Source organism: Squalius cephalus (genome assembly GCF_949319135.1).
Source record: "Squalius cephalus genome assembly, chromosome: 5".
Lineage (NCBI taxonomy): Eukaryota > Metazoa > Chordata > Actinopteri > Cypriniformes > Leuciscidae > Squalius > Squalius cephalus.
The window spans coordinates 13,963,786-13,988,556 of NC_137126.1; the positions used below are offsets into that span (position 1 = coordinate 13,963,786).

Genomic DNA, 24,771 nt, shown 5'->3' on the forward strand with positions numbered 1-24,771 from the left:
AAGTTTAAATGAGTTTAAGAGTTCAGAGTTTATTAATTTATGAGTTTAAGAGTTCATAAGTCTATGAATTCATGAGTTTATAAGTTAATAGGCGGTATGCACTGGCGAGCATGACGTATTTCCGGTTTAATGTCAGGATGGTTGTAAACATCCGGTTATTGTCGAGTGAAGTGCTACCTATGCTACCATTGAATGCTTGTCGTCAAAAAACCCAAAACTGTTAATTTTCGTCGTTGTTGTGTTGTTTATGTTAATGTTTTTACTTGTACTTCGTCTTTACTGATAACGCGATGACATGTAAACGTACGAAATTGTCCTTTCAAAGGCGGGAAGACAGCTCTTCTAGCCACCACTGCTGTGTTCCGCTATGCACAGTGTCTGCAACATGCAATTCTTCTGTTAGTTTTTTTACTTTTCCCAAAGACATCGAATTACATAAACGGTGGGTGATTAACATCCGACGAGACAGGTTTCTTACAACAAACACACGAGTCTGCAGCCGACACTTTCAAAGTGAAGACGTGATAGAGCCTCCGACTCCAGCTGGGCGCAGACGTCTAAAGAAGGGAGCTGTTCCAGTGCTTTTTCAGTGGAACAATTTCAGTCTGCCAGCCCCACGGCCCGGAGTTTGGGAAAGGACCGAGCGTCCCAATACAGAAACCACGCACGATCCATCTGTGGAATTGGACCATCCTCCTCCTGACCATGACTACTGCGACAGTAGTGAACCTGCTGCGCTGGATATGTCTCTTAACCACATGGAAGAACTTCATGAAGAGATAGCAAGACTCCGAAACCTAATAGAGGAGATATCTATCAGCAACAAATTCTGCTTGGAGCGGTTTTCTGGATCAGATGATGACATAAGGTTCTTCACAAGGTAAATTAAAATGTCCTGTGTTTACACCTGTGTTTAATAGACGTTTTAGAGCTTTCAACATTTATTAGTATTATTAAGCCTATCTGTTTAAATGTTGCATGCGTGATGTGTGTGTTGTTGTAAGCTACTGGAAACCTTGAATTTCCCTCGTGATGAGAAAAGTATCTATTTAAAACTATCTAGATCTATCTACTAGTGCATTGTATTTTAAAATACTGAGAAGAGCAGTAAGCAAAAGGACTGATGTGTGTGGTCCAGTTTTTGACCTTAGTGCCTAAATGTACCAGGATGTTTACAGTAACTGTCAATACGGATGCTAACATGCTTGCAATTTAATGTAATGTAATGAAATGTAACACCTATGTCCCACAGGTTTGCAAGTCACGCCCACCTGATGGCCTTTTGGAAGCAGATAGAACCAGCCACCTGCAAGATGGTACGGGTGACAAGAGCACGAAGTGTAGTGAAGAATGATGAGGTCCCTCACACCGGCAGTGCAACGGTGAATATATTTTACAGTTGTTCTTAGAAAGCAAGATATATTGCATAATCTTATCAAATCCTTACATCTAATTCTTTCTCTTTTCAGATTCTTCAACCCATTGATGAATTTTTTCTCTTTATGAATTACTTGTCATTGGGTCTGATGCAGAAGGATCTGGCCCACAGATTCAAAATCCACCAGTCGACTGTAAGCCGCATCATAAATACATGGGCTAACTTCCTGTATACTGTACTTGGGGCTGTGGGTATTTGGCTGGATGAGGAGACTGTAAAATCTCACATGCCAGAGGTTTTTCAGGGTTACTCTGATACACAAATTATTTTGGATTGTACCGAAATAAGTTGCCAAACACCAAGTTCTCTTCTCCTCCAGAGTGAGGTGTTCTCCAACTATAAATCACACTGTACATTTAAATGATTAATTGGGATGGCCCCTCACGGCGCAGTAACCTTTGTGTCGTCTCTCTATGAGGGTGCCATCAGCGATAAAGAGATTCTGAAGCAGTCTGGCATTGTGCCTCTCTTAAACCCATCTATGGCCATAATGGTTGACAAAGGTTTCCTCGTAGAAGACTGTGTGCCCTGCAAAGTCCACATACCTACCTTTCTGTGTAAGAGAGCACAACTCTCTGAGCCAGAGGTCAGGAAGACACAATCTATTGCCAGACTGAGAGTCCATGTTGAGCGGCTCATTCGCAGGGTTAAGGAACATAAACTATTCGGCACAGAAATCCCTCTTTCATTGACGGGCAGCATTAATCAACTTTACACAGTCGCATGTCTTTTGGTCAACTATCAAAATGGGCCCTTGGTTAAAGCCTGGGCAACCAATGGCTAGTGTTGGCAGCACAACGTTAAAGGAGAAGTTCACTTTTAAAATGAAAATTCTGTCATCATATACTCACCCTCATGTTGTTTCAAAGCTGTATGAATTTCTTTCTTCTGCTGAACAGAAAGGAAGATATTTAGAAGAATATCAGTTACCAGACAGTTTTTGGGTCCCAATGACTTCCATAGTATATTTTTTTCCTACTATGGAAGTCATTGGGACCCAAAAACTGTCTGGTTACTGATATTCTTCTAAATATCTTCCTTTCTGTTCAGCAGAAGAAAGAAATTCATACAGCTTTGAAACAACATGAGGGTGAGTATATGATGACAGAATTTTCATTTTAAAAGTGAACTTCTCCTTTAAAGGGATGGCGTGTTCATTCATGCTCTCTCTCTCGATCGCGAACTGAGCTCGTTTGTAGCGGAATGAGTTTTCGAATCTTATTAATCTTATCACTTATTTTACGATTTATTGTGCAAAACTTATTTTTACTTATTTTACATTTATTTAATTTACAATTACAATTTATTTTACAATTTGATGTTACAATTTGTATATGTGATGATTAATATTACAATGTTGTAAATAAGACAGTTAACAAAATAAACTTTAAAATGATTGTACAATAATGCAACAATTCATGTGTCTGTTCAGTTACTTTTCATAGCGAGGTATTTGGGCATGTATGTGTTAAAGAAAAACAAATCACATCTCTCTTTCAGGGAGCCTAACACAGTGCTGTCTCGGTAAATGCGCTGCACGAAAATGTCATCGTGGGCACAAACAACAAAATCACACCATTCTATGCCTGTGAGGAGTAACTGTCCCTGGACTTGCCAATAATAACAATGGCTCTCCTTCAATTTGTGTAGGCCATGGTCAAATCTCAGGAACTTGCAGTCTATATAGCTGGCTACATTTGGGCATTTCATTTCAACCAGACCAAATGATGGTCGCTCAAGTGGGTCATAAACCAGTCCATCAGGCGATGCACCCAGCCAAGGTGCGTCCGGGTGCACGACTAGCCCACACTTGGTCAGATTGAGATTTTTTAGAACCGCATAGTCCTTCAATGCACCTGCTTCCATTTCTAGCCCCCTTTTCATTAGCGGTGTTTGTCTTGTCCCTCTGATAATTCTTTCTGCCAGTTTTTCTGCTGTGCTTGTACCTCTTACATGGCTTACCTCCCGGAAATGTGAAGCAGTCACTCTCTCCTTCCTCAGGGAATGCCACTCGGGTGTTGCACTTTGGCATCTTGTTGCTTCCTCAATCTGGTGTGACTGTGTCAAAGTCACAGACAGAGAACTGAGGTGCAGCTTTTCTTGATCCGTCATGATGGCGAATGAACACGCTGTTTGTTGTAGATGGTAACCTTCCAGTGGGACTTTTGGAAACGGTGGTGCATCCTCATGGATGACAACACTGTCAGGTGGAGGTGGTGGGTGTTGATATGACAGGATACTGCCAGTTTGTACCTTGCCAAAAATGGAGTCCACGAGTGGTTTGTCAGATGTGATGTTCATTCTGCAGATAAGGGGAAGAGAGTCTGGTTCCATGTCAGCATAGGCAGGTAGTGGGTTGAGGGTTGATGGGTCTGGTAGCTCACCACTGTATCCCTTGTAAAGTGTAGATCTGGAATAACAATATCAGGCCATTGTAGGATTCTTATAAATTCTATGTGTAACTGTATAGACTTTAGACTATCTAATAGTCGACTGCGTTGTGTATTTCGTCGTAGCGGTACAGCCTGATCATGACATTTGAGATAACCAAGATGTCACTACGCAGCAGGAAAAGTACACAGACTCACTAGGAAATACACCACTATCTAACAGCTATCAGTAACATATATTTTGAAACACATTGTAATCTGCCTATTTAATTGGACTCTGCACACCTAATTCCGCTTGCCGAAGTAGCATCTGGTTTGGGCTTCACTACAACCATGGCATCCACAGGTCCTGGCTTCACTCCCTATTTATTTATGAAATGGTATTAGGAGAGATGCTAGTATGCATGTGATACAACTGTTTGGTATTGAAATGATACAAACCATTGTACGTGGTTTATGCCACTTCTGCTCGGTTTCAGTGCATGAAAGTACAGGAGGGACGACAGACATGCCACATTCAGAGTAATGGGCAGTCTGATAAAGTAAGGCAACCAAATGATTGCATATCCCACACCCAGCCACACAGGAACAGTAGCTTTTAACAAGCATAACTGGCTGTGAATCACGTAATGTCATCTGAAATACACAAAAGCATAATTTAATGTGTTTTGACAGAAGAGGGTCTACAGCAGCAGCAGTAGGAGCAAAACCAGTTCTTTCTTCTTTTTATTGGTGTACACTGAACTTTTTTGTGTATACTGCACAGAAAACTCTCTTAATTTGCATGACCATCAAACTTAATTTTAAAATCACGGATCCATAATTTTTTTCTGTTAGTCTGACATTTCCCAGGTTGCCAGATTGTGTATGAAATACACCCTACACATTTACTTCCTTTCAATTTAGCCTAAAACTTTCTGTCTTAAAACCTGGCAACCCAAAACCCAAATAAGGAAGTGGGTGGGTGCACACTGCTCAGCCACGGAAAGCAAGCGGGCTGGTTGAATAGCCTACTTCACAAGTAGCTGTTGTCAAATTGTTAGGGAATAAATTTTGTGATTAACACATAAACTGTTATTGAGTGTTGTTGATACACAATAGGAAACTTGTGTCCTTGGAACATCATAATCTGGCAGCAGCTTCGGAGTTTTGGAGGTGGTGGATACATAACTGGCATGCGTACGTTATGTTTAGGTAAGGTAAAAGCAACGATCGAAATGCAGTGTTGCAAAGAGTTGCTCAGGTTTTGCTCCTAATTCCTCTTGAAGAGTAGAAACATCAAGTACAAAAACAAGGAAGTTGGGCCTTATGTTTATAAAGAATGAAGTAAAGATGACAGGACAGTTTTGAGTAGAACAACAGCAGTTTGAAGAATAGCTGAGTGGAATATTTTACTGTCTTTGCAGTCATCAAGTCAGGCAAAAGTAGTAATTATTATAAACTCATTATTGTTTACATTTTAAACCGAACTCCAATTTGTTTAACAGACCCAACAACAAAGCATGGCAATTCCCACTCAGCTACCCTGTTCTGTATTAGGCTACCACTGTTCAGCTTTCGTGAAAACCATAAAGGTGGCTCTTAGAAATTGTAATCAAAGCTGAAATGTGGTAACGAGTCAAACTTTTGTTGAACGGAACCTTAAACAAGTTCAACAGAACTTTGAACGTGTCTCTTAATCTAGTCCTACTTTCAGCTGGTGTGGTGGCTTTAGCTTCTTCATTGAGCGGTAGCAGTGGGCTCTCACAGATATCTCATTTGTTGCCCTGTTTTTACCTGATACTTTAATAAAAGTACAAACACACGAAGTGAGAGGTATATAATTAAACTTTATTTAAAGCATGATTAACCTGAAGCAGGACGGAGTCATGACTTAAAACACCAAAGCTAGACTTCTAGCTCTGGCTAGCTAGCGTTAGCAAATTACCTTCAAAGTTGCAAAGAAATGAAGAAACGTAAAATTTAAAGCCTTTATCTAATTTGCTACGTGGTGTCGTACTGGATGCCCGGACGATCCTCCGGATATCGTTAACAGACACTTTCGGCAACTCCAGCAAACACCTTGTGAACTTCGTCTCTGCCATCGTAAATGTCGACTGCCAGTGTTTAATGTTTTCTTCCGTTAACCGGAAATGTCCAAACATCCTCACGCCAATGCGGAAGTGATGCGTGCATAGAGCCCATTAGTTTATAAGTGTATGAGTTTAGAGTTCATTAGTTTAAATGAGTCTCATTGGCTAATATAGTATATAGAACGGCAGTTTGGTTTAGTCTTCAAGGTATTTTGATTTGAATTTTCGTCGGTTGGTGAGTTTGAATCTAAATTTGAATTTTTTAGAACTCCCCAATGCAAGTCAATGGGAGTTTTTCCGAGTTTTGATCGTCATTTTTAGGAAAACCGTAAGTCCGATCAGTCTGAAAAGATATAGCAACGCGAGTCAGATCAGTTTGAGTGTCTGAGCCGAGTTTGGAGTATGTAGAGTTAAAGCTCTAGGAGGAGTTTCATATAGAAATTTTAGTCTCGGAATAATAATAATAATAATAATAACTAGATTAAAAAGTTCGTCGAGACAAACTTTAAGTTGGCTTGAGAAAGCCGGACCAGAAAGTTTAAAGAAGTTTAAAATAGTTTGGAGTTTAAATTAGTTTAAAGTTTAAAGTAGTTTAAAGTTTAAATTAGTTTGAAGTTTAAAGTAGTTTAAAGTTTAAATTAGTTTAAAGTTTAAAGTAGTTTAAAGTTTAAATTAGTTTGAAGTTTAAAGTAGTTTAAAGTTTAAATTAGTTTGAAGTTTAAATTAGCTTAAAGTTTAAATTAGTTTGAAGTTTAAATTAGTTTAAAGTTTAAATTAGTTTGAAGTTTAAAGTAGTTTAAAGTTTAAATTAGGTAGTTTAAAGTTAAAAAGTTGTTGGGGGTTTTCTAGTGGGTTGCTAAGGTGTTCTCGGTGGTTGCTAGGCGGTTGCTAGGGTGTTCTGGGTGGTTGCTATTGTGTTGCTAGATGGTTGCTAAGGTATTTTGGGTGGTTGCTAGGTGGTTGCTAGGGTGTTCTGGGTGGTTGCTATGGTGTTGCTAGGCAGATGCTAAGGTATTTTGGGTGGTTGCTAGGCGGTTTCTAGGGTGTTCTGGGTGGTTGCTAGGGTGTTGCTAAGCGGTTGCTAGGGTATTTTGGGTGGTTGCTAGGGTGTTGCTAGGCGGTTGCTAGGGTGTTCTGGGTGGTTGCTAGGGTGTTGCTAAGCGGTTGCTAGGGTATTTTGGGTGGTTGCTAGGCGGTTGCTAGGGTGTTCTGGGTGGTTGCTAAGGTATTTTGGGTGGTTGCTAGGCGGTTGCTAGGGTGTTCTGGGTGGTTGCTATGGTGTTGATAGGCGGTTGCTAAGGTATTTTGGGTGGTTGCTAGGATGTTGCTAGGCGGTTGCTAGGGTGTTCTGGGTGGTTGCTATGGTGTTGCTAGGCGGTTGCTAGGGTATTCTGGGTGGTTGCTAGGCGGTTGCTAGGCGGTTGCTAGGGTGTTCTGGGTGGTTGCTAGGCGGTTGCTATGGTATTTTGGGTGGTTGCTAGGGTGTTCTGGGTGGTTGCTAGGGTGTTCTGGGTGGTTGCTAGGCGGTTGCTAGGGTGTTTTAGTGGTTGCTATGGTGTTGCTAGGCGGTTGCTAGGGTGTTCTGGGTGGTTGCTAGGGTGTTGCTAGGCGGTTGCTAGGGTATTCTGGGTGGTTGCTAGGCGGTTGCTAGGGTGTTCTGGGTGGTTGCTATGCTGTTGCTAGACGGTTGCTAGGGTATTCTGGGTGGTTGCTAAGTGGTTGCTAGGGTGTTTTGGGTGGTTGCTAGGCGGTTGCTAGGGTGTTCTGGGTGGTTGCTATGGTGTTGCTAGGCAGTTGCTAAGGTATTCTGGGTGGTTGCTAGGCAGTTGCTAGGGTGTTCTGAGTGGTTGCTATGCTGTTGCTAAGGTATTCTGGGTGGTTGCTAGGCGGTTGCTAGGGTGTTCTGGGGGGTTGCTATGGTGTTTCTAGGCGGTTGCTAGGGTATTCTGGGTGGTTGCTAGGCGGTTGCTAGGGTGTTCTGGGTGGTTGCTATGGTGTTGCTAGGCGGTTGCTAGGGTGTTCTGGGTGGTTGCTATGATGTTGCTAGGCGGTTGCTAAGGTATTCTGGGCGGTTGCTAGGCAGTTGCTAGGGTGTTCTGGGCGGTTGCTATGGTGTTGCTAGGTGGTTGGTAGTTGTCACAGATGGTTACTATGGAGTTTTTATAGAGTCCTTAGCATGATCTTGGTATGATTTAGCACTTAACTAAATGATATTAGCATGTAGCTATTCACTGCTAGCATGTGTAGCATGTTGGAAGTGCTGTTTGCTAGCATGAGTCAAAAGAGCCAAACCTCATCTCTATACGATGTTCTGATACTGAGATATAGGTCTTGCAAAACGGTTGCTAGGGTACTCAAGTTTGGTTGCTATGGAGTTGCTTGGGAGCTTGAAGCTTTAAACTTAAGAAGTTTAAAGTGGTTTGAAGTTTAAAGTAGTTTACGAGTTTTGAGTTTACAAGTTTAAATGAGTTTAGAGTTTAAGTTTAAATGAGTTTAGTGTGTGTGTGTGTGTGTGTGTGTGTTCACACACACACACACACACACACACACACACTCAGAGCTTATGAGTTTAGAGTTTATAAGTGTATAAATTGATGAGTTTATAAGTGTTAGAGTTTTTGAGTTTAGAGTTTATAAGTTTTAAATGAGTTTAGAGTTTATAAGTTTTAATGAGTTTAGAGTTTATAAGTTTAAATGAGTTTAAGAGTTTAAGAGTTCAGAGTTTATTAATTTATGAGTTAAAGAGTTAATAAGTCTATGAATTCATGAGTTTATAAGTTAATTAGTTTATAAGTGTATGAGTTTAGAGTTTATTAGTTTAAATTAGTCTCATTGGCTAATATAGTATATAGAACGGCAGTTTGGTTTAGTCTTCAAGGTGTTTAGATTTGAATTTTCGTCGGTTGGTGAGTTTGAATGTAAATTTGAATTTTTTAGAACTCCCCAATGTAAGTCAATGGGAGTTTTTCCGAGTTTTGATCGGCATTTTTAGGAAAACCGTAAGTCCGATCAGTCTAAAAAGATATAGCAACTAACTTCAGATCAGTTTGAGTGTCTGAGCCGAGTTTGGAGTATGTAGTGTTAAAGCTCTAGGACGAGTTTGAGTCAACAGTTTTTAACAGAAGAATAATAATAATAACTAGATGCAAAAGTTCGTCGAGACAAACTTTAAGTTGGCTTGAGAAAGTTTGGACCAGAACGTTTTTTGCTAGGCGGTTGCTAGGGTGTTCTGGTTGGTTGCTAGGCGGTTGCTAGGGTGTTGTTAGGTGGTTGCTAGGGTGTTCTGGGTGGTTGCTATGGTGTTGCTAGGCGGTTGCTAAGGTATTCTGGGTGGTTGCAAGACGGTTGCTAGGTGGTTGCTAGGGTATTCTGGGTGGTTGCTATGGTGTTGCTAGGGTGTTCTGGGTGGTTGTTAAGGTGTTGCTAGGCGGTTGCTAGGGTCTTGTTAGGCGGTTGCTAGGGTGTTCTGGGTAGTTGCTATGGTGTTGCTAGGTGGTTGCTAAGGTATTCTGGGTGGTTGCTAGGTTGTTGCTAGGGTATTCTGGGTGGTTGCTAGGCAGTTGCTAGGGTGTTCTGGGTGGTTGCTATGGTGTTGCTAGGCGGTTGCTAAGGTATTCTGGGGGGTTGCTAGGCGGTTGCTAGGGTATTCTGGGTGGTTGCTAGGCAGTTGCTAGGGTGTTCTGGGTGGTTGCTATGGTGTTGCTAGGCGGTTGCTAGGGTGTTTTGGGTGGTTGCTAGGCGGTTGCTAGGGTGTTCTGGGTGGTTGCTATGGTGTTGCTAGGCGGTTGCTAGGCGGTTGCTAGGGTGTTGTTAGGCGGTTGCTAGGGTGTTCTGGGTGGTTGCTATGGTGTTGCTAAGGTATTCTGGGTGGTTGCTAGGTGGTTGCTAGGGTATTCTGGGTGGTTGCTAGGCGGTTGCTAGGGTGTTCTGGGTGGTTGCTATGGTGTTGCTAGGCGGTTGCTAAGGTATTCTGGGGGGTTGCTAGGCGGTTGCTAGGGTATTCTGGGTGGTTGCTAGGCAGTTGCTAGGGTGTTCTGGGTGGTTGCTATGGTGTTGCTAGGCGGTTGCTAGGGTGTTCTGGGTGGTTGCTAGGCGGTTGCTAGGGTGTTCTGGGTGGTTACTATGGTGTTGCTAGGCGGTTGCTAGGGTATTCTGGGTGGTTGCTAGGCAGTTGCTAGGGTGTTCTGGGTGGTTGCTAGGCGGTTGCTAGGGTGTTCTGGGTGGTTGCTATGATGTTGCTAGGTGGTTGCTAGGGTGTTTTGGTGGTTGTTATGGTGTTGCTAGGGTATTCTGGGTGGTTGCTAGGGTGTTGCTAGCTGGTTGCTAGGGTGTTCTGGGTGGTTGCTATGGTGTTGCTAGGTGGTTGGTAGTTGTCACAGATGGTTACTATGGAGTTTTTATAGAGTTCTTAGCATGATCTTGGTATGATTTAGCACTTAACTAATCGCTATTAGCATGTAGCTATTCACTGCTAGCATGTGTAGCATGTTGGAAGTGCTGTTTGCTAGCATGAGTCAAAAGAGCCAAACCTCATCTCTATACGATGTTCTGATGCAGAGATATAGGTCTTGCAAAACGGTTGCTAGGGTACTCAAGTTTGGTTGCTATGGAGTTGCTTGGGAGCTGGGAGCTTTAAACTTAATAAGTTTAAAGTGGTTTGAAGTTTAAAGTAGTTTACGAGTTTTTGAGTTTTGAGTTTATAAGTTTAAATGAGTTTAGAGTGTGTGTGTGTGTGTGTGTGTGTGTACACACACACACACACAGAGTTTATGAGTGTAGAGTTTATAAGTGTATAAATGGATGAGTTTATAAGTGTACAAGTTTTTGAGTTTAGTTTATAAGTTTAAATGAGTTTTGAGTTTATAAGTTTAAATGAGTTTAGAGTTTATAAATTTAAATGAGTTTAAGAGTTCAGAGTTTATTAATTTATGAGTTTTAGAGTTCATAAGTCTATGAATTCATGAGTTTATAAGTTAATTACTTTATAAGTGTATGAGTTTAGAGTGCATTAGTTTAAATGAGTCTCAATGGCTCATATAGTATATAGAACGGCAGTTTGGTTTAGTCTGCAAGGTATTTTGATTTGAATTTTCGTCGGTTGGTCAGTTTGAATCTAAATTTGAATTTTTTAGAACTCCCCAATGTAAGTCAATGGGAGTTTTTCCGAGTTTTGATCGGCATTTTTAGGAAAACCGTAAGTCCGATCAGTCTAAAAAGATATAGCAACTAACTTCAGATCAGTTTGAGTGTCTGAGCCGAGTTTGGAGTATGTAGTGTTAAAGCTCTAGGACGAGTTTGAGTCAACAGTTTTTAACAGAAGAATAATAATAACTAGATTAAAAAGTTCGTCGAGACAAACTTTAAGTTGGCTTGAGAAAGTTTGGACCGGAAAGTTTGAAGTTTAAAGTAGTTTGAAGATTAAAATAGTTTGAAGTTTAATTTAGTTTAAAGTTTAATTTAGTTTAAAGTTTAAAGAAGTTTGAAGTTTAATTTAGTTTAAAGTTTAAAGTAGTTTGAAGTTTATAGTTTAAAGTTTAAATTAGTTTGAAGTTTAAAGTAGTTTGAAGTTTAAATTAGTTTAAAGTAGCTGAAATGGATTAATGTGATAGATAGATAGATAGATAGATAGATAGATAGATAGATAGATAGATAGATAGATGAGTTTAACTCACACTCGCACATGCACTCACTCACACACAGAACACACACTAACTCACTCAACACTCACTCAGACGCACACACACTTAGTTTTTGAGTTTAGAGTTTACACGTTTAAATTAAGTAAATTTAGCAGTTTGAAGTTTAAATTAGTTTGAAGACACACACACGCACAGACACGCTCACTTGCTCACACACTTTTTCACACACACACACACACACACACACACACACACACACACACACACACACTCACTATCTCACAGACACGCTCACTAACTTTCACACACACACTCACACACATAGACACACACACACTCTCTCACACACACACACCCTCACTAACACACACACACACACACACACACACATGCTCACTGTCTCACACACACACACACACACACACACACACACACACACTAACTCGCTCTCACACACACACACACACACACACACACACTCACTATCTCACAGACACGCTCACTAACTTTCACACACACACTCACACACATAGACACACACACACTCTCTCACACACACACACCCTCACTAACACACACACACACACACACACACACAGACATGCTCACTGTCTCACACACACACACACACACACACTAACTCGCTCTCACACAGACACACTCACACACATAGACACACACACTCTCTCACACACACACACACCCTCGCTAACTCTGACACACACACACTTACGCACACACACACACTCACGCACATACACTCACTCACGGACATACACTCACACATGCACACACACACACACACACACACACACACACACACACACACAGACATGCTCACTATCTCACACACACTCACACACACGCACACTCAAGAGTTTATGAGTTTAGAGTTTATAAGTGTATCAATTGATGAGTTTATAAGGTTATGAGTTTTTGAGTTTATAAGTTTAAATGAGTTTAAGAGTTCAGAGTTTATTAATTTATGGGTTTAAGAGTTCATAAGTCTATAAATTTATGAGTTTATAAGTTAATTAGTTTATAAGTGTATGAGTTTAGAGTTCATTAGTTTAAATGAGTCTCAATGGCTCATATAGTATATAGAACGGCAGTTTGGTTTAGTCTTCAAGGTGTTTAGATTTAAATTTTCAACATACACACACACACACACACACACACACACACACTCAAGCACGCACGCACAGACTCTTACTCTCTCACACACACACTATCTCTCACACACACACTCACTCACTCACACACACACACACACACACACACACACACACACACACACACACACACAGACAAGCTCATTAACACACACACACACACACACACACACACACACACACTCACGCACATAGACACACACTCTCTCTCACACACACACACACTCAGAGTTTATATGAGTTTAGAGTTTATAAGTGTACAAGTTTTTGAGTTAAGAGTTTATAAGTTTAAATGAGTGTGTACGAGTTTTTGAGTTTACACACACACACACACACACACACACTCACACATAGACACACACATGCTCTCACTAACTCACACACACACACACACACACACACACACACACACACACACACACACACAGACATGCACACTGTCTCACACACACACACACACACACACACACACACACACACACACACGCTCTCACTAACTCACACACACACACCCTCACTAACTCACACACACACACACACACACACACACACACACACACACACACACACACACACACAGACATGCTCACTGTCTCACACACACACACACACACACACACACACACACACACACACACACTAACTCGCTCTCACACATACACAGACACGCTCACACACATAGACACACACACACTCTCACACACCCTCGCTAACTCTCTCTCTCACACACACACACACACACACACACACACACACACACTCACGCACATACACTCACTCACGGACATACACTCACACATGCACACACACACACACACACACACACACACACACACACACAAACACACACACTCACTCACGGATATACACTCACACATGCACACACACACACACACACACACACACACACACACACACACACACACACACACACACACACACAGACATGCTCACTATCTCACACACACACACACACACACACACTCTCTCTCACACACACATACACGCGCACACACTCACACACACACACTAACTCGCTCTCACATAGACACACACACACTCTCTCTCTCTCACACACACACACACACACACTCACTCACGGACATACACTCACACATGCACACACACACACACACACACACACACACACACACACACACACACACACACACAGACATGCTCACTATCTCACACACACACACACACACACACACTCTCTCTCTCTCACACACACATACACGTGCACACACTCACACTAACTCGCTCTCACATAGACACACACACTCTCTCTCTCACACACACACACACACACACACACACACACACACACTCAGTCACGCACATATACTCACTCACACACAGACACACACACCCTCACTAACTCACACACACACACACACCCTCACTAACACACACACAGACATGCTCACTGTCTCACACACACACACACACACACACACACACACACACACACATCACGCACATACACTCACACAAGCACACACTAAGTCACTCACTCACACACACACTTAGAGTTTTTGAGTTTAGAGTTCACTAACACACACACAGACACACACACACCCTCACTAACACACACAGACACACACACACACTAACTCACACACACACACACACACACACACTCACGCACATACACTCACTCACGCACATACACTCACTCACACAGTTTATTTTACACACACACACACACACACACACACACAAAGACACGCTTGCTAACTCACACACACACACTTACACACACACACACACACACACACACACACACACACTCTCACACACACACACACACACACACACACACACACTCACACACACACACACACTAACTCGCTCACACACTCAGACACACACACTCAAGAGTTTGAGTTTAGAGTTTATAAGTGTATAAATTGATGAGTTTATAAGTGTATGAGTTTTTGAGTTTATAAGTTTAAATGAGTTTAAGAGTTCAGAGTTTATTAATTTATGAGTTTAAGAGTTCATAAGTCTATGAATTCATGAGTTTATAAGTTAATTAGTTTATAAGTGTATGAGTTTTATAATTTATTAGTTTAATTGAGTCTCAGTGGCACATATAGTATATAGCAGGTGTCACCAACCCTGCTCCTGGAGGGCTACTGTCCTGCAGACTTTAGGTCCAACCCTGTTCCAACACACCTGCCTGTAATTATCAAGCAACCCTGAACAGCTTGATTAGCTGGTCCAGGTGTGTTTGATTGGGGTTGGAGCTGAAATCTGCAGGACTGTAGCCCTCCAGGAGCAGGGTTGGTGACACCTGGTATATAGAATGGCAGTTTGGTTTAGTCTTCAAGGTGTTTAGATTTGAATTTTTGTCGGTTTGAATTTTTTAGAACTCCCAATGTAAGTCAATGGGAGTTTTTGAATGAGTTTTTCCGAGTTTTGATCGGCATTTTTAGGAAAACCGTAAGTCCGATCAGTCTGAAAAGATATAGCACACCGAGTCAGATCAGTTTGAGTGTCTGTGCCGATTTTGGAGTATGTGGAGTTAAAGCTCTAGGAGGAGTTTGAGTTGTAAATTTTTACGCTCAGAAGAATAATAATAATAATAATAATAATAAGTTTAAATAGGATTTCAATATGTTGGCTCTCTCAAGCCAACTTAACTAGATTAAAAAGTTCGTCGAGACAAACTTTAAGTTGGCTTGAGAAAGCCGGACCAGAAAGTTTGAAGAAGTTTGAAGTTTAAAGTAGTTTAAAGTTTAAATTAGTTTGAAGTTTAAATTAGTTTAAAGTTTAAATTAGTTTGAAGTATAAAGTAGTTTAAAGTTTAAATTAGTTTAAAGTTTAAAGTAGTTTAAAGTAGTTTGAAGTTTAAAGTAGTTTGAAGTTTAAAGTAGTTTGAAGTTTAAAGTAGTTTGAAGTTTAAAGTAGTTTGAAGTTTAAATTAGTTTAAAGTTTAAATTAGTTTAAAGTTTAAAGTAGTTTGAAGTTTAAAGTAGTTTGAAGTCTAAATTAGTTTGAAGTAGATAGATAGATGAGTTTGTTAGTTTAAATTTCACACACAGACATGCTCACTAACTCTCTCTCACACACACGCACACACACACACACACACACACGCAGACACGCTCACTAACACACACGGACAAACACACACGCTCACTAACTCTCACACATACACACACTTTCTCACACACACACACACACACACACACACACACACACACACAGACACGCTCACTAACACACACACACACACAAACACACTCACTCAGACACACACACTTTATGTTTTTTTGAGTTTTGGGTGGTTGCTAGGCGGTTGCTAGGGTGTTCTGGGTGGTTTCTATGTTGTTGCTAGGTGGTTGCTAGGGTATTCTGGGTGGTTGCTATGCTGTTGCTAGGGTGTTCTGGGTGGTTGCTATGGTGTTGCTAAGCGGTTGCTAGGGTGTTCTGGGTGGTTGCTAGGGTGTTGCTAGGTGGTTGCTAGGGTGTTCTGGGTGGTTGCTATGGTGTTGCTAGGCGGTTGCTAGGGTATTCTGGGTGGTTGCTAGGCGGTTGCTAGGGTGTTCTGGGTGGTTGCTATGGTGTTGCTAGGCGGTTGCTAGGGTATTCTGGGTGGTTGCTAGGCGGTTGCTAGGGGGTTCTGGGTGGTTGCTATGCTGTTGCTAGGTGGTTGCTAGGGTATTCTTGGTGGTTGCTAGGCGGTTGCTAGGGTGTTCTGGTTGGTTGCTATGGTGTTGCTAGGCGGTTGCTAGGGTATTCTGGGTGGTTGCTAGGTGGTTGCTAGGCGGTTGCTAGGGTGTTCTGGTTGGTTGCTATGGTGTTGCTAGGCGGTTGCTAGGGTATTCTGGGTGGTTGGTAGGCGGTTGCTAGGGTATTCTGGGTGGTTGCTAGGCGGTTGCTAGGGTATTCTGGTTGGTTGCTAGGGTGTTTTGGGTGGTTGCTAGGGTGTTCTGGGTGGTTGCTAGGGTGTTGCTAGGTGGTTGCTAGGGTGTTCTGGGTGGTTGCTAGGCGGTTGCTAGGGTGTTGTGGGTGGTTGCTAGGCAGTTGCTAGGGTGTTCTGGGTGGTTGCTATGGTGTTGCTAGGTGGTTGCTAGAGTATTCTAGGTGGTTGCTAGGCGGTTGCTAGGGTGTTCTGGGTGGTTGCTATGGTGTTGCTAGGCAGTTGCTAAGGTATTCTGGGTGGTTGCTAGGCGGTTGCTAGGGTGTCCTGGGTGGTTGCTATGGTGTTGCTAAGGTATTCTGGGTGGTTGCTATGATGTTACTACGTGGTTGGTAGTTGTCACAGATGGTTACTATGGAGTCTTTATAGAGTTCTTAGCATGATCTTGGCATGATATAGCACTTAACTCATTACTATTAGCATGTAGCTATTCACTGCTAGCATGTGTAGCATGTTGGAAGTGCTGTTTGCTAGCATGAGTCAAAAGAGCCAAACCTCATCTCTATACGATGTTCTGATACAGAGATATAGGTCTTGCAAAACGGTTGCTAGGGTACTCAAGTTTGGTTGCTATGGAGTTGCTTGGGAGCTGGGAGCTTTAAACGTAAGAAGTTTAAAGTGGTTTGAAGTTTAAAGTAGTTTACAGTAGTTTGAAGTTCATGACAGATAGATAGATAAATAAGTTAGATACACACACACACACACGCGCACACACACACACACACACACACACACACACTAACTCGCTCACACACTCACTCAGACACACACGCACACTCAAGAGTTTATGAGTTTAGAGTTTATAAGTGTATCAATTGATGAGTTTATAAGTGTATGAGTTTTTGAGTTTATAAATTTAAATGAGTTTAGAGTTTATAAGTTTAAATGAGTTTAAGAGTTCAGAGTTTATTAATTTATGAGTTTAAGAGTTCATAAGTCTATGAATTCATGAGTTTATAAGTTAATTAGTTTATAAGTGTATGAGTTTAGAGTTCATTAGTTTAAATGAGTCTCATTGGCTAATATAGTATATAGAACGGCAGTTTGGTTTAGTCTTCAAGGTATTTTGATTTGAATTTTTGTCGGTTGGTGAGTTTGAATCTAAATTTGAATTTTTTAGAACTCCCCAATGCAAGTCAATGGGAGTTTTTCCGAGTTTTGATCGTCATTTTTAGGAAAACCGTAAGTCCGTTCAGTCTGAAAAGATATAGCAACTAACTTCAGATCAGTTTGAGTGTCTGAGCCGAGTTTGGAGTATGTAGAGTTAAAGCTCTAGGAGGAGTTTGAGTCAACAGTTTTTTTACAGAAGAATAATAATAATATTAATAATAATAATAATAATAATAAGTTTAAATAGGATTTCAATATGTTGGCTCTCTCAAGCCAACTTAATAAGTTTAAGTACAATATCAGTAAGTTGGCTCTCTCAAGCCAACTTAATAATAAGTTTAAATAGGATTTCAGTAAGTTGGCTCTCTCAAGCCAACTTAATAATAATAATAAGTTTAAATAGGATTTCAATATGTTGGCTCTCTCAAGCCAACTTAATAATAACTAGATGCAAAAGTTCGTCGAGACAAACTTTGAAGTTGGCTTGAGAAAGTTTGGACCAGAACGTTTTTTGCTAGGCGGTTGCTAGGATGTTATGGGTGGTCGCTATGGTGTTGCTAGGTGGTTGCTAGGGTATTCTGGGTGGTTGCTATGGTGTTGCTAGGCTGTTGCTAGGGTGTTCTGGGTGGTTGCTATGCTGTTGCTAGGCGGTTGCTAGGGTGTTCTGGGTGGTTGCTATGCTGTTGCTAGGCGGTTGCTAGGGTGTTTTGGTGGTTGCTATGCTGTTGCTAGGGTATTCTGGGTGGTTGCTAGGCAGTTGCTAGGGTATTCTGGGTGGTTGCTAGGGTGTTGCTAAGCGGTTGCTAGGGTATTCTGGGTGGTTGCTAGGTGGTTGCTAGGGTGTTTTGGGTGGTTACTAGGGTGTTGCTAGGCGGTTGCTAGGGTATTCTAGGTGGTTGCTAGGCGGTTGCTAGGGTATTCTGGGGGTTGCTAGGGTGTTGCTAGGTGGTTGCTAGGGTGTTCTGGGTGGTTGCTATGATGTTGCTAGGCGGTTGCTAGGGTGTTTTTGTGGTTGCTATGGTGTTGCTAGGCAGTTGCTAGGGTATTCTGGGTAGTTGCTAGGGTGTTGCTAGGTGGTTGCTAGGGTATTCTAGGTGGTTGCTAGGGTGTTGCTAGGCGGTTGCTAGGGTATTCTGGGGGTTGCTAGGGTGTTGCTAGGTGGTTGCTAGGGTGTTCTATGTGGTTGCTATGATGTTGCTAGGCGGTTGCTAGGGTGTTCTGGGTGGTTGCTAGGCAGTTGCTAGTGTATGCTGGGTGGTTGATAGGGTGTTTCTAGGTGGTTGCTAGGGTATTCTAGGTGGTTGCTAGGGTGTTGCTAGGCAGTTGCTAGGGTGTTTTGGTGGTTGCTATGGTGTTGCTAGGCGGTTACTAAGGTATTCTGGGTGGTTGCTAGGTGGTTTCTAGGGTGTTCTGGGTGGTTGCTATGGTGTTGCTAGGCGGTTGCTAAGGTATTCTGGGTGGTTGCTAGGCGGTTGCTAGGGTGTTCTGGGCTGTTGCTATGGTGTTACTAGGTGGTTGGTAGTTGTCACAGATGGTTACTATGGAGTTTTTATAGAGTTCTTAGCATGATCTTGGCATGATTTATCACTTAACTAATCGCTATTAGCATGTAGCTATTCACTGCTAGCATGTGTAGCATGTTGGAAGTGCTGTTTGCTAGCATGAGTCAAAAGAGCCAAACCTCATCTCTTTACGATGTTCTGATGCAGAGATATAGGTCTTGTAAAACGGTTGCTAGGGTACTCAAGTTTGGTTGCTATGGAGTTGTTTGGGAGCTGGGAACTTTAAACTTAAGAAGTTTAAAGTGGTTTGAAGTTTAAAGTAGTTTACGAGTTTTTGAGTTTTGAGTTTATAAGTTTAAATGAGTTTAGAGTGTGTGTGTGTGTGTGTGTGTGTGTTCACACACACACACACACACACACACACACACACACTCAGAGTTTATGAGTTTAGAGTTTATAAGTGTACAAGTTTTTGAGTTTAGTTTGTAAGTTTAAATGAGTTTTGAGTTTATAAGTTTAAATGAGTTTAGAGTTTATAAGTTTAAATGAGTTAAAGCTTAAGTTTGAAGTTTAAAGTAGTTTAAAGTGTATATTAGTTTGACGTTTAATTTAGTTTGAAGTTTAAAGTAGTGTAAAGTTTAAAATAGTTTGAAGTAGATAGATAGATGAGTTTATTAGTTTAATTGAGTCTCAATGGCTCATATAGTATATAGAACGGCAGTTTGGTTTAGTCTTCAAGGTGTTTAGATTCGAATTTTCGTCGGTTGGTCAGTTTGCATCTGGATTTGAATTTTTTAGAACTCCCCAATGCAAGTCAATGGAGTTTTTGAATTAGTTTTTTCGAGTTTTGATCGTCATTTTTAGGAAAACCATAAGTCCGATCAGTCTGAAAAGATATAGCAACTCGAGTCAGATCAGTTTGAGTGTCTGAGCCGAATTTGGAGTATGTAGAGTTAAAGCTCTAGGAGGAGATCCATTTAGTTTTTTTTAGTCTCAGAAGAATAATAATAATATGTTTAAATAGGATTTCAGTAAGTTGGCTCTCTCAAGCCAACTTAATAATAATAATAATAAGTTTAAATAGGATTTCAATATGTTGGCTCTCTCAAGCCAACTTAATAATAAGTTTAAATAGGATTTCAATATGTTGGCTCTCTCAAGCCAACTTAATAATAATAATAATAATAATAAGTTTAAATAGGATTTCAATATGTTGGCTCTCTCAAGCCAACTTAATAATAATAATAATAATAATAAGTTTAAATAGGATTTCAATATGTTGGCTCTCTCAAGCCAACTTAATAATAATAATAATAATAAGTTTAAATAGGATTTCAATATGTTGGCTCTCTCAAGCCAACTTAATAAGTTTAAATAGGATTTCAATATGTTGGCTCTCTCAAGCCAACTTAATAAGTTTAAATAGGATTTCAGTAAGTTGGCTCTCTCAAGCCAACTTAATAAGGAAACCCTTACCTGTCGACAAAGTATAAGGCATTTTCAACATCACACTCTGTCCTCTGCTGGCCATGAACAAATTTTGCGTGCTTGAGTATGGCCTCTGTCAGGGGTAGTTTCTCAAGTGCATATTCCACCGCCCTCACCAGAAACGGTGCTGCCTGTTGGAACCTCTGGATGTCACTGTCATGTTCTGTTTTCATGGACTTTCAGTTTGTTTTCATTTGTCACATGTCTTCTTTGTTCAGATTCCCGCCACTCGTTTGTCTCCTTGGTTACCGTCATTATTAATTCATATGTGTCAGCTGTGTTTAAGTAATTATCCTCGTTTGTGTTCCTACTTAAGTTGTTCCTTCACTTGCACTCTTTGTCCAGTATTTTCTGTGCAATATAGCACGCTGTCTCGCATGTTGGCTGTCTTTTTGGATTTATCTATTAAACCTTGTGCGTCTTTGTCGGATCTAAGCATTACACTCCACATGTTGAGGTGTTATATCTCCTGTATCAAGGAGCCAATTGAGCATAGCCTGAGTTGTAAATCCAACATTCAGCTTTTCTCCTACCAAAGAGATAAAGCAGCAGGGAGTAGGAACAGGTAAGCTAATAAGAATAATATTTTTCTTCCATGGGTTTCTTTAGAGTTCATTAACAACTGAGAATAACCACAATTGCTAACTTGAATAGCCCTCTTTAAGTATATCCCATTACATCAGTGACAAAAAAAACTCTCTTTGTGGTCAGTATGCGGATTGGAGTAAGTGTACCTGCTTATGTGAAACTTGGGAGCATTACCTGGGAGTTGGCTAGCTGGGTCCTTGAAGTGGATGTTGTGCAATTCGCGACTCTGTAGTGCTACTGGCTCTAGAAACCGAGCACAACTTGCAAAAAAACTTTGTCATCTACAATGTTGTATTTCAGAAAAGATTTTTGAAAACCATTTGAACAAAGACATATCGGCTACTGAAGAAATGGCCAAAATGAACGCAGAAGCATTGGCTGACCTTCCCATTTTACTAATGATCTCCCTCTCTCTCTCTCTCTCTCTCTCTCTCTCTCTCTCTGGAGTGGGAGGTTCAAGGTGGAGAAGGCTGACAATGTAGCTTGATAATAGGAGGTACCCTTATGTGTGGGTGCTTTGGTGCACACCCTTGGTGTGAGAGCCCACTCCACCCGGAGTGTGGCCTCCTCTTGGGCTCTAGTGCATGGCACCTCGCTAACAGACATCTGTAGAGCTGCAGGCTGGGCGACACCTAACACATTCACGAGATTCTATAATCTCAGAGTGGAGCCAGTATCCTCTTGTGTACTTGCTTCAACTAGCCGGTAACTTGGATCCGCTCAGGTGTCTTTGCTTGCTCGCCATTCCACTCTACGGACTGGATCAGTGCGATATTCTCCTCAGGTGAGTTTCCCCGAGAAACGCTGAGTTCCTCGAGCACTGCTGACGCCATCGCCAGAGTTTTGCCTCCGCCAGCTTTCGCGGTTGGCTAGGTGCCTCCATATGCTTGGTCCCCCCTCCCCCCTTGTGTATTTCCACTGTAAGCCTCCTTGAGCAAGCCTCCTTGAGATCCCTTGGCAAGCCACCTTGCCACCCCTGGGGTTGAAAGACTCCACCCTTCAGGCTGGACACCCCAGTGTTCTTCCATATGCACCCCCTCCGGGTCATATGTGTATTCTAAGACCTCCCTTCAGCATTGTGTTGCATATTTCCACTGAGATATGCTTCCCAGTGTACCTTGGTATTCCTGGCAGGGCACTGGAAGACAGCCGAGAAGGTGGCGTGATTAGACTGGAACCCCCATTTCGGCGTCACTGACATAACTCGTAGTGACCATGAAAGGGAACGTCTCGGTTACATATGTAACCCTCGTTCCCTGAGTAGGGAACAGAGACGTTACATCTTCCTGCTACTTCCGCTGTACTGCTGGAAACGCCAAAGTTCAGTCTTGGCTCCTCAGCAGGAAACATATCTGCATGTTGCGGCATACTTCCTTATATACCCACAAGGTAGGGCGGAGTTATGCATGCAAATTCCGCAGACCCATGGCATTTCCACTGCCATTGGCTCGTTTTGTAATACTCGAAGGTGATAGGCTTCTAAGCGAAACCCCAATTTCGCCGTCACTGACGTAACGGCTCCGTTCCCTACTCAGGGAACGAGGGTTACATACGTAACCGAGACGTTATGCGACTAAAACGTAATTTTTTTTTTCCTTAAGCATTTCTTTCTTTCAATTTATTTTGGGTGTCTTTTTATTTATTTTATTTGTTTTGCTAACGTAAATCACAGAACAAATACACAAATATAGTAGTAGACGATGCCCAGTAGCCTACACGCCCCTCTGACTGTACCGCTAATGTTAGGTAGATACTTTGTACATAGGCCTATCCGGTTAACCCCTGTTTCAAACCGCAAGCGTCAGCGGCGCATGAGCAGCGCATATTTTTTTCGCTGTGCATGTTAATCAATGAGTTCATTCACATCGGGAGCAGCAGCAGCGCGTCACGCTGAGCGTCAAGCAGGAGCGTCGCGTGAGCAGCAGTGAAGCGGGAGTTTCGGCGCCGAGTGTGTACGGCGTGCCTGTTGTTTTGTTTCCGGTCTAGCTAGATCCGGTGTGGTGTTGTAGTTTTTCTAACGTTACTAGTTGTTGCAACAGCTTTAGTCCATGAGCCAGGGCCCCAAATTTGGTCCATCGGTATTATAAATACATGTGAAAAACGAAAACAAAGTTTGCTAGGCCAAAAAGACCGTTAATCTCACGATAAAAAAATTGACGCCGTTAAAATGGGTTTGCGTTAACACCATTAATAACGCGTCTAACTGAAAGCACTAATATATATATATATATTAGGGCTGGGACAACAAATCGATGCATTGCCATTCTCTCACGAATCGATTCTGAGCTTAGTTTTTTAACAGTAGATGGCGCTCTAGGCTAGTTTTTAACCGCACGCTCAAATGCTCACAAAGAAGAGCGCTCGTGTGTTCGGCTGAGTCCGAGAATTACTGTCTGTGTGTGTGTGTGTGTATATATATATATATATATATAAATAAAATAGAATTCATAGATGATTGGAAAAGTTTTTGGGGCAGACCTGACCTGTTGAAAAGAGATGGTATTCATCCCTCCTGGGATGGTGCTGCTCTTCTCTCTAGTAATATGGCACATATTCTTAGAGCTCAAACATGAATTGGGGCTTAGGTCAGGTAGCAGACAGACTGGCTAAACCGACCGTCTGCTAGCTGTCTCACGTCACTGAGGTCAGATAAATCCCAACACATACAGACTCTTTCACCTAGATATCGTCATATAGAGACTGTGTCTGTTCCCCGAATTAGAAAATACAAAAAACTCCCAAACCCATTTAAGGGTAAATATTTAATTGATGTTTAAAAAATGAAAATAAGAATTAACACAGATGAACAAATGATAAAGCTCGGGTTGCTGAATATTCAATCCCTTCCTTCAAAAGCACATTCAAAACAGAATACTTCCCTACTATATAGTAGGGGAAAAGCAGTAGGCGAGCGAAAAGTATGTACAAATTAGTACATAGTATTCATAAAAGAGCAGGTGAGAATTACATGGGTGACGTACTAATTCTCGCGAGATTAGTGGAATTGCATTAGCATGGTTTAAATCATACTTATCTGACCGTTATCAGTTTGTAGCAGTAAATGAAGAGATGTCTTATCGATCAAAAGTTCAGTATGGTGTCCCAGAAGGTTCAGTACTAGGAACGTTGCTGTTCACTCATGCTACCCTTGGGAGATTTCATTAGGAAGCATGGCATTAGTTTTCACTGTTATGCTGATGATACACAGCTCTATATTTTTTCATACCCTGACAAAACTTACCAATTCACAAAATTAACAGAATGCATAGCTGGATGACTAGCAACTTCCTACTACTTAATTCTGAAAAAAAAGAGATTCTAATTATTGGACAAAAAACTTCCTCACGTAATAATCTAGAATACTGTCTAACACTTGATGGCTGCTCTGTCAAGTCTTCGTCATCGGTTAGGAACCTGGGTGTGCTCTTTGATATCAATCTT

General features: G+C 41.6%; 1 protein-coding gene across 1 annotated transcript; it reads right to left on the reverse strand.

Annotated features, from left to right (window-relative positions):
* Positions 1–2,865: 2,865 nt before the first annotated feature.
* Positions 2,866–4,461, reverse strand: LOC307159347 (uncharacterized protein). Its single transcript, XM_079872653.1, has 3 exons — positions 4,270–4,461; positions 4,114–4,190; positions 2,866–3,848 (listed from the first exon to the last, which is right to left on the reverse strand). The coding sequence occupies exons 1-3, from the start codon at positions 4,435–4,437 to the stop codon at positions 2,867–2,869; spliced, it is 1,227 nt and encodes a 408-aa protein (XP_079728779.1). The 5' UTR covers positions 4,438–4,461; the 3' UTR covers position 2,866.
* Between the last annotated feature and the right edge of the window lie 20,310 nt (positions 4,462–24,771).

Coding starts and splice junctions, on each gene's coding strand:
- LOC307159347 (XM_079872653.1), bottom strand. CDS start 4,437: ATGCTTGTTAAAAGCTACTGTTCCTGTGTGGCTGGGTGTGGGATATGC. Junction 4,191..4,269: donor GGCATAAACCACGTACAATG/GTTTGTATCATT, acceptor ATAAATAAATAG/GGAGTGAAGCCAGGACCTGT. Junction 3,849..4,113: donor ACTTCGGCAAGCGGAATTAG/GTGTGCAGAGTC, acceptor TTGTTATTCCAG/ATCTACACTTTACAAGGGAT.